We start from the raw sequence: 11,454 nt of genomic DNA, 5'->3' as shown, positions 1-11,454 counted from the left end.
AGAGTCTACAATGTTATATGTCATGGCCAGAATCAATGGCTATGGGAAAGGGCAGAGAGTCTACAATGTTATATATCATGGCCAGAATCAATGGATTTGGTAAAGGGCAGAGAGTCAACAATGTTATATGTCATGGCCAGAATCAATGGCTATGGGAAAGGGCAGAGAGTCTGCAATGTTATATGTCATGACCAGAATCAATGGCTATGGGAAAGGGCAGAGAGTCTGCAATGTTATATGTCATGACCAGAATCAATGGCTAAGGGGAAGGGCAGAGAGTCTACAAGGTTATATGTCATGACCAGCATCAATGGCTTTGAGTAAGGGCAGAGAGTCTACAATGTTATATGTCATGACCAGAATCAATGGCTAAGGGGAAGGGCAGAGAGTCTGCAATGTTATATGTCATGACCAGCATCAATGGCTTTGAGTAAGGGCAGAGAGTCTACAATGTTATATGTCATGACCAGCATCAATGGCTTTGAGAAAGGGCAGAGAGTCTACAATGTGATATGTCATGACCAGCATCAATGGCTTTGAGTAAGGGCAGAGAGTCTACAATGTTATATGTCATGGCCAGAATCAATGGCTATGGGAAAGGGCAGAGAGTCTACAATGTTATATGTCATGGCCAGAATCAATGGATTTGGTGAAGGGCAGAGAGTCAACAATGTTATATGTCATGGCCAGAATCAATGGCTATGGGAAAGGGCAGAGAGTCTGCAATGTTATATGTCATGACCAGAATCAATGGCTAAGGGGAAGGGCAGAGAGTCTACAAGGTTATATGTCATGACCAGCATCAATGGCTTTGAGTAAGGGCAGAGAGTCTACAATGTTATTTGTCATGACCAGAATCAATGGCTTTGAGAAAGGGCAGAGGGTCTACAATGGTATATGTCATGACCAGAATCAATGGCTTTGGTAAAGGGCAGAGAGTCTACAATGTTATAAGTCATGACCAAAATCAATGGCTTTGAGAAAGGGCAGAGGGTCTACAATGGTATATGTCATGACCAGAATCAATGGCTTTGTGAAAGGGCAGAGAGTCTACAATGTTATAAGTCAAGACCAGAATCAATGGATTTGGTAAAGGGCAGAGAGTCTACAATGGTATATGTCATGACCAGAATCAATGGCTTTGTGAAAGGGAAGAGTGTCTACAACGTTAATGTCATGACCAGAATCAATGGCTTTGGTAAAATGAAGAGAGTCTACAATGTTAATGTCATGACCAGAATCAATGGCCTTGGTAAAATGAAGAGAGTCTACAATGTTAATGTCATGACTAGAATCAATGGACTTGGTAAAATGAAGAGAGTCTACAATGTTAATGTCATGACTAGAATCAATGGCCTTGGTAAAATGAAGAGAGTCTACAACGTTAATGTCATGACCAGAATCAATGGCCTTGGTAAAATGAAGAGAGTCTACAATGTTAATGTCATGACCAGAATCAATGGCCTTGGTAAAATGAAGAGAGTCTACAATGTTAATGTCATGACTAGAATCAATGGCCTTGGTAAAATGAAGAGAGTCTACAATGTTAATGTCATGACCAGAATCAATGGCCTTGGTAAAATGAAGAGTGTCTACAATGTTAATGTCATGACTAGAATCAATGGCCTTGGTAAAATGAAGAGAGTCTATAATGTTTATGTCATGACCAGAATCAATGGCTTTCGGAAAGGTCAGAAAGTAAAAAAAAATAGTTTAATAATTTTAAGTATCATGACAAAAATCAATTACTTTGGAAAAAGGTCAGACAGTCAACAAAAGCAAATATATATCTTACAACGCCATATTATCTTTTTACTATGCTTAACATTGAGCATTATTCAAATCAATTAAGCGCTCTCGTCTAAGGTCAATAACAGGGTTTGTTGATGTTGTAACAACTATTACACATCGTTCAATTGCAAGTATCTACTTCCATTTCATGTCAAATTCGATCTTGTGTTGGTGTCTGTTTTGGTTATCAAGTACAACGTTTTATTCATATTTGAATCTCCCGACTTAATTCAAGTACAAGTAAAGAAGTAAACTATAGTGCATATTCATTTTTTTTATTTTTTTTTATATAACACCGTTCAATGTTCTATTTCTAGTTATAATTATATTTTGAATTAAAAATTCATAAGCCTACGGTCTGCTTAATTTAAAAGACTTTCGATCCGACGTCCCAGGTTCAACTTTGTCACGACCCCCGCCAGCATAACGGTTGGCATTTAAGGTAATTGATCCACAAATGAGCTTATAATTTGAAGATTGTACTAACCATATAGTTAACTATTGATACCTGACTCGGAAACAATATTTATTTTTAGTGTTTTGGTGATTCAACATATGTAAAATGAACGCCCCTACATACATGTACATTCATGATAGGTGTGTTGCGTTCGTACGTCTGTTCTATAGATCAACTAACATTGAACGCGATGTTCCCTTTTCAAAAACAAACAGGGCATGTTGCAAAATTAATTTGGTTTAAATGTTTTACATTACATTTTCCACTCATATTTTTTTTAAATCGTTACCTTAGTGCAATAAGTCAATAACTATAAACAGTTATTGAGTTCTTCCATTAAGGTGACAAAATGACCTCTAAATAGCATATGGTCACCATCCAAGTTTACTTTTTATCTCAATAAAGGAGATAGGGAGTAAAAAAGTACGCCCAAAATGCACCATTTCGGACTAGAAATTGTTAACAACCCAAGCCGCTCCGCCAACACTTTAAAGTAAATAATGCTCGGTTCTGAAGGGGGAGCGAAATCCAAAAAGTTAAACCCGCAAGTTATGCCCACTTTTAACGTCATATTCCAGTTCGCACCGTGCACTTGGCATCAGATTTGATTGTGGCCTGAAAGCCTTAAACCTGCTCAAAGTGAATGTACTTCATGAGATCAATTTCGATTTATCTTTTGCGGCAAATTTTAACCAAAGGCTCATGGTAATAAGTTTACAGATCAGATGTTACAACTGCTTTGACCGGTCTGAATAGCGGTTAAAATGATTTGCACGGGGATGTTTTATGAATATCTAGCGCCCATGATATTGTTATCCTTTTTTTCCATGCTTTGTCAGATAGCTTTCGGATCACACTGCATTTTGCAAAAACAGCAAGAAAATGACGTCGATTTAGTGGGATATCTAAGTTTCGATGGTAAAAGTAAATCTTTGATAGAATGCGCAACTGTATGTTTAAGCAACCAACAAAACTGCGACGCGTTACGCTACGTTGCCGTATATGACGTATGTCAGCTGATCAATATTGACGTTGATGGAAGTTCCGTGTGGAATTCGAACGACAACGTTTGGAAAGTGGCGTCAACGGTGGGTGATTTTTATTATTATTATTGCCTCTTTGCTATAAATTAATTCGTTCACACATACCTCAACTAGCGTATCCGTTTACAAATACATTACTTAAAGCATCCGTTCAAATAAACATTAACTAGGGAATCCGTTCAAAATAAACACTAAATAGTTCACACATACATTAACTAGAGTATCCGTTCACATACACATTAACTATGGTATCCATGCACATATACATTAACTAGAGTATCCATGCACATATACATTAACTAGAGTATCCATACACATATACATTAACTAGGGTATCCGTGCACATATACATTAACTAGAGTTTCCATGCACATATACATTAACTAGAGTTTCCATGCACATATACATTAACTAGGGTATCCGTGCACATATACATTAACTAGAGTTTCCATGCACATATACATTAACTAGAGTTTCCATGCACATATACATTAACTAGAGTTTCCATGCACATATACATTAACTAGAGTATCCATGCACATACACATTAACTTGGGTATTCATACACATATACATTAACTAGGGTATCCGTGCACATATACATTAACTAGAGTTTCCATGCACATATACATTAACTAGAGTTTCCATAAACATATACATTTACTAGAGTATCCATACACATATACATTAACTAGGGTATCCGTGCACATATACATTAACTAGAGTTTCCATGCACATAAACATTAACGAGGGTATCCGTTCACATACACATTAACAAGGGTGTCCGTTCACATATACATCGCCACTGGAGATTAAAGTAAATGCTGATGCCTTGTTCCCCCAACCTTTTGGGACTTTTAAAGACATAAGTAAATGTTATATAAATCAGTTTGATATCTTATGAAGTCTTGCTAGCTACCAATACATATCTGAATGGTGTAACTAATTAACTAACTTTATCCTATATTATAGGGGCAAAACATTCCTAAAACATTCACCACACAATCTACGTCGCCGATTGTAACGTCATCAACGTTTGGAGCAATTACGACGTCAATATTGACCACTACTTCCGCATCGACATCGGAAACTGCAACAACAGTGCCATTAGTTACAACTACACCACCAGCAGAAACGACAACTCCAGCAGCAGCTACCACACCAGCAGGTACCACGACAGCAGCAACAACACCAACACCAGCAACAACGACAACAGTAGTTGGAACGACAGCACCTCCAACGTGTGCAGGAGGATGGCAACAGTACGAGGGAAGCTGTTATTTATGGGTGGAAATTATGTACGAATGGAAAGTCGCAAAAAACAACTGCGAGTCAATGGGAGCTAATCTTACGTCGGCGGCGAATGCCGGTGAAGATGCATTCGTCTACAGCATAATGGGCTCCGGCATCTGGACGTCCGGAAACGACATGGCAACAGAGGGAACGTTCATGTGGTCGCCACACGAGGCTTTTACGTACATTAACTGGTCTAATAACGAGCCTGGTGGCGGGACTATGGAGAACTGTATGTCTATAAAGGGAAACACCGGTCGCTGGGCAGATTTTGCGTGCTCACAACTCTTCACTTCTATGTGTAAGAAGGCCGTTTAGAGGACGTGTCCGGAATATATTATACTGGAACATGATGATGCACTTTGAATGTAACTTTCGTCAATTAATTCGCTGATTCATTATCGCACCATATATGAGGGCCATTCTTAAAGTGCATAGACACTGTACCTAATTAATCTCATAGAGATAATAATTAATTTTCTATCAATAACTTCGGTAATAGATTTTTGATCCTCAAAAAGTTTGGTTCAAATATGTTATTTACTCTACCATTTGTATATGCATTCAGTCATAAAGTGCGGTATATTTATGTACGCATGTCTAACCATCGTGATCATTAGCGATTCGCAGAACTAAAAACGTATCCTCTCAAGGCTAAACAATTGTGCAGAAGCGTGTTTGCATTTTACCAAATTGTGGGTAATGCGCTTGCATTAAACAATTGGGGGGGGGGGGGGGGGGGGGGGTAAGGCACAAAAAATCGGCCAGGGAACGTGTACAGTCGAGCAATAACCATGAATGTTGGAAAATAGGAATATATACATGCAAGCAGTTACAACATGCATCGATATGCCATATTTGCCGAGAAAATACAAAAATATGTGGATAAAATCAACACGTTTATTTGTAAACATTGCCTCCTAAGCCACAATCTGTTCAATAACTTTTTTATCTTTAAAGTTATGATACCTAACTAAGATGTCGATCGAAGAATATGTTTTTCGCCATATACTGGACGCATACATTTTTCAAAATTTAAAGAAAAAGTCCACTTACCAGGCAAAAATTGGTACATGAATCGGTACTTTTCATTCTACATCCTCCATTTTGTTTGCCATGAAACATTTTTCTCACTTAATGTTTGCATGAAACGAAATGACGCCCTCCCCCTTCTTTTCTTTGCTCGCCTGCTGCGCTTCCACACGGCAAGGGGAGGCCGAACCATTCTGAAACCCCCCCAGACATTTTGTTTGAATAAATCATTGACCCTTTTTTGTGCCTTTAACATAAATGTATCAATATGCAATTAATCAAGTTTGATAATGAAAAAAAAGACGAAATGGCAACGTTTACTTCAATGATCGTTTGTTTAACTTACATTCAATTGTTTTAAGGGTTTTAATTGAAACACAATTAATGTGAACTACATGTAGGTGAACTTTAAACCTACCGACGACGCATAAACTCCATTTTTGTCAAAAAACACCAGACAAGATAATGAAGAACATGCAACGTGTTGTTGGAATCATGAAGTTTCCTGATAGATAGATTGAGTGACATACTAAGCAGTATGATGGTGACATTTAGTTGTCATATATATATATATATATATATAGGTATGAATATATCCTGGGGATGGAATATGCATTCCGAGACTTCCGTTTTAAGGCAAACATGGTGAATATATATATAAACAACTTTTTTGACCAGAAACGTAATTTGCTTTTCGTTATAATAAACAATATTTTGTACATTATCAGCATTTGCCCACGATTTTTGAAAAAACTAAACAGTGCTCAACATATCGCTCAGTAACCGAGTATAGTGTACATTTTTCGCTTAGCCTCCGCTAGGTTTTATAAAAAATGATATGAAAATAACAAACTTACAGCGATAATCATTTCCGATCGAGCGGTATTTTGCTTTAAGTTATAACAAAATGTGACGTCACAAACCACGTGGTATGTCCACACTGCTCTTTGTAAACCGTGTGCTCCTTCTTGGTGTTTTATTGTTAAAACAATCATCAAAAACCCCAAAGGTCAAGTCATGTGGTCTATTTGCTTTGCAGTTTTTCTAAAATAATAAATTTATTTATATTCTCGCCAAATATTACAAGATGAGAAGTTACAAAGATTTTTGACATAAATTCGGAACCTTTCGGCCTTTTCCCCTCGAAAACAACCACGGATGTATATGGACGGTTTACAGTGTCAGAAATCTTTAAATCTAACTACACTGCAAGTAGTTCCCGTAGTGATTTCAATTCAGCAGTTCAGCTCAATGAATATAATCTTGGGAATAATTATTTATACAACGATACACTCCATCGGCAATCGATTTAACTTAAGATATAAAAATTACACGTTAAACCATTATAGTTAAATAATGCTATTATTTAAAAAATAATACGAACTACTTCTACTCATGTACCGGCATACATCCGAAGTTGTTTTCTATGGAAAATGGGGGTGTTAGTGTTAGTATGGCTCTCCCGTACAACAGTCTTGACAAACTTCTTGAATTATAAAAATAATAAGTAAAATGAATAATTTATGTCAGCGCTGCACGTCAACTGCAGCTTCATTTGCTTGCACAATTACAAAAGTAAATGTCTTAAGTCGGTAATTGATTAAATTCGTAATAATGACAATAAAAGAAATATGGAAACTCCCCAATTAACGCCAACAGAAAACGTATGGATCCTGATCGCTTTTGTCATTGAAAAGGTAAAAATATATTATTGATCGATTAATACTATTGGGTTCTCAGTGCAAAACAAATAACTTCTATTTTAACGCTCAGAAGGGCGGCATGTAGTAATCTGAACGTTTGTCCATCCGGCCGTCCCCACGGTTGCAGATCAATAACTAAAGAACGTTAGATGAACCTTATTGATTACAATTAGTGAAATGATATGGTCATGGTGACATTGAGTTGAAAATACTTTCTTCATCACTAAAATTATAACGCTTCGGCCCAGGTACCCAAACATGGTACGCAGGTTGGTAAAAACCAGCAGGTGAACTCTATTAATTTTGAGGTCAATGGGTCAAACGTCAATGACCTCGAGCTCAAAATCCGTTTCCGATCAATTACTAAAGAACATATAGGCACATATACCTCATACTTGGTAGGCAGGTTTTTTATGACCAGCAGATGAACATTATTGATTTTGAGGTCAGTGGGACAAAGGTGAAGGTCATTGTGACCGCGAGCTGAAAATTTCGTTTCCGATCAAAAACTTAATAATATGTATGCACAGGTCAAGGTTTTTTTTACCCGGAGCTGGAAGTCCATTTCCGATCAATACCTTATTTATTTACGGAGCCACCACTTTAATAGGACCGGCCGTGGGTGCTAAATGCCGCCATAAACACCTTAAAATGGGGGTTGTTAATGTCGAAGATATCTCAGCATCCCTGCATTTGCGGTGGTTGGGACAAGTTTTACCCTTTAAGAACCCCATTCCCTACAAGATGCGACCGTCGGGGTGCCTTGGACGTTATTTGATCACCGGTTTCTAACGCTGCAAAGTGTCCCAAAAAGGCTACTCTTCATACTTTTCAACGGGCTCCGACATAGCTTGTAATGGGAAGTGAATGTCGAAGATATCTCCGGAACCATGAATGCTAGGAGGTCACGACCGGTATTGTAATTTAGGTCTCTCGGTTCCCTACGTTGCTAGACCGTCGGCGCATCTCTGACGTAATTGCGTCACCGTTTCCATTCGCGTACAAGTTTCTCCTATACGCTAATATACCGCCAAAAATACCTTAAAATGGGGAAGTTAATGTCGAAGATATCTAAGCATTCCTGCACGTGCGGAGGTTGGGACGTGTTTTGTCTATTAAGAGACCCTATTTCCTACAAGATGCAACCATCGGGGCGCCTGAAACGTTATATGGTCACCGGTTTCCCACGCCGCAAATTGTCCCAAAAAGGCTACTCTTCATACTTTTCAACGGGCCCCGACATAGCTTGTAGTGGGAAGTGAATGTCGAAGATATCTCCGGAACCATGAATGCTAGGAGGTCGTGACGTTTTTGACATAATTGCGTCACCGTTTCCGTTCGAGTACAAAGTTTTCCTTTACGCTAAAATGCCGCACAAAACACCTTAAAATGGAGTAGTTAATGTCGAAGAAATCAAAGCATCCCTGCACGTGCGGAGGTTGGATGAGCCTAATCTATTCCCCTACTGGTTAATGTTACTAATGACTGTCCGATATTTATTTCCCTGCTGGTGAAGGTGACTTATGACTGTCCGGAATCTATTTTCCTACTGGTAAATGTGACTAATGATTGTCCGAGATCTATTTCCCTGCTGGAAAAGTGACTAATGACTGTCCGGAATCTATAGCCCTGTTGGTAAAAGTGACTAATGACTGTCCGAGGTCTATTCCCCTACTGGAAAACTTAATAATGACTGTCAGAGATCTGCTGCTGTTCGGGATATACTCTTATCCGGAGTCAATCCCCCTGATTGGAAACGTGAATAATGATTGTTCGATATTTGCTCCTGTCTGAGATAAATTCCTTACTGGTAAACATCAGTAAATGTCTGGGATCTACCCCTGTCCGAGATATATCCCCCTACTGGTAAACGTCAGTAAATGTCTGTCCGGGATCTGCTCCTGTCCGAGATATATCCCCCTACTGGTAAACGTCAGTAATAAATGTCCGGGATCTGCTCCTGTCCGAGATATATGCCCCTACTGGTAAACGTCAGTAATAAATGTCCGGGATCTGCTCCTGTCCGAGATATATGCCCCTACTGGTAAACGTCAGTAAATGTCTGTCCGGTATCTACTCCTGTCCGAGATATATCCCCCTACTGGTAAGCATCAGTAATGACTGTCCGGGATCTACTCCTGTCCGAGATATATCCCCCAACTGGTAAACATCAGTAAATGACTGTCCGGGATGTACTCATGTCCGAGATATATCCTCCTACTGGTAAACATCAGGAAATGACTGTCCGGGATGTACTCCTGTCCGAGATATATCCCCCTACTGGTAAACATCAACAATGACTGTCCGGGATCTACTCCTGTCCGAGATATATCCTCCTACTGGTAAACATCAGTAATGAATGTCCGGGATGTACTCCTGTCCGAGATATATCCCCAACTGGTAAACATCAGTAATGACTGTCCGGGATCAACTCCTGTCCGAGATATATCCTCCTACTGGTAAACATCAGTAATGACTTTCCGGGATCAACTCCTGTCCGAGATATATCCCCCTACAGGTAAACATCAGTCAATGACTGTCCGGGATCTACTCCTGTCCGAGATATATCCCCAACTGGTAAACATCAGTAAATGTCTGTCCGGTTTTCAGAAACTTTGCTGTAACTCATTGTAACCAATGTAACTGCATAACTCTGATCATATGTCGACCTGAAAACTCGATAGTTTGTGATTGAACTTTGACTGTGTTTTTATTGTATGTAATATGTTCTATTTATTTGGCTGTAACCCATGTAACTATAGCGTGAGAAGGGTTACAAAATTCGAAGCTCTCATTTTATGGGCCGATTTTGGGCGCTAATTGGGATCTACTCCTGTCCGAGATATATCCCCCAACTGGTAAACATCAGTAATGACTGTTCGGGATCTGCTCCTGTCCGAGATATATCCCCCAACTGGTAAACATCAGTAATGACTGTCCGGGATCTACTCCTGTCCGAGATATATCCCCCACCTGGTAAACATCAGTAATGACTGTCCGGGATCAACTCCTGTCCGGGATCAACTCCTGTCCGAGATATAGCCCCCAACTGGTAAACGTCAGTAATGAATGTCCGGGAACTACTCCTATCCGGGATCTATTCAGGTAAACGTCAGTAATGAATGTCCGGGATCTACTCCTGTCCGAGATATATCACCCTACTGGTAAATATCAGTAAATGACTGTCCGGGAACTACTCCTGTCCGAGATATATTCTCTACTGGTAAATGTCAGTAATGACAGTCCTGGATCTAGTCCTGTCCGAGATAAAAAAACAACAACAACCTACTGTTAAACGTCAGTCATGACAGTCCTGGATCTACTCCTATCCAAGATATGGCCCCCTACTGGTAAACATCAGCAAATGTTTGTCCAGGATCTACTCCTGTCTGAGATCTATCTCCCTACTGGTAAACATAACTAAATGTTTGTCCGGGATCTACTCCTGTCTGAGATCTATCTCCCTACTGGTAAACATCAGCAAATGTTTGTCCGGGATCTACTCCTGTCTGAGATCTATCCCCCTACTGGTAAAAATCAGTTATGACTCCACTAGTGCTGGCTCGATATACCGATATTATCGATTTGCACTGGTGTTTTAACTTCGGTTCGGTTATCGTTATTGTTGCACTCTTGTCCGAGATATATTCCCCTACTGGTTAACGTCAGTAAATGACAGTCCGAGCTCTACTCCTGTCCGAGATCTACCACTGTCTGATAGTTATTCCCCTACTGGTGAACAACAGTAATGACCCACTCTCACAAGCAGATCAGATTTATTGGGAAAAAACATAAAAAGGAAAAAATACATGTTTGTGGGACAATTAACACGTTTTGCTATTTATGTTTTTCACCTAAAAATCTCTGGTTATATTTGATAGTATGTTTGGATATATATGAGTATCACAGTAGCTTTGTGAGCCTTTTTTCAGTTGTAAGCTGTAAAAGGATACTATATGCAAAGTCACCTTGATTACATTGCAGGAAAATAGAATAAACATTAGTGAAATCACCGTCTTTGGTGATGTATATAGATGTTTGTGCAATCGATTTGAAAGCAATAGCACTAGGCATAGTTTCCTGTGTCAATGATCGTAATAGTTAAAAATGGAATATATTTATCTGTCTCAGAGAA

The 11,454-nt window shown here is 39.2% G+C and overlaps 1 protein-coding gene across 1 annotated transcript; it reads left to right on the top strand.

The window, feature by feature from the left end:
- The first annotated feature begins 750 nt into the window (after nt 1-750).
- On the top strand, nt 751-4,902 carry LOC128202850 (C-type mannose receptor 2-like). Its single transcript, XM_052904010.1, has 3 exons — nt 751-815; nt 3,210-3,336; nt 4,264-4,902. Exons 1-3 carry the CDS (start codon nt 751-753, stop codon nt 4,900-4,902), a joined length of 831 nt encoding a protein of 276 aa, XP_052759970.1.
- The last annotated feature ends 6,552 nt before the right edge of the window (nt 4,903-11,454 follow it).

Source organism: Mya arenaria, chromosome 9 (genome assembly GCF_026914265.1).
Source record: "Mya arenaria isolate MELC-2E11 chromosome 9, ASM2691426v1".
In the NCBI taxonomy this organism is placed as follows: Eukaryota; Metazoa; Mollusca; class Bivalvia; order Myida; family Myidae; genus Mya; species Mya arenaria.
Note: the sequence above shows the minus strand (reverse complement) of the source record. Positions and strands in the feature narration are given on the sequence as shown.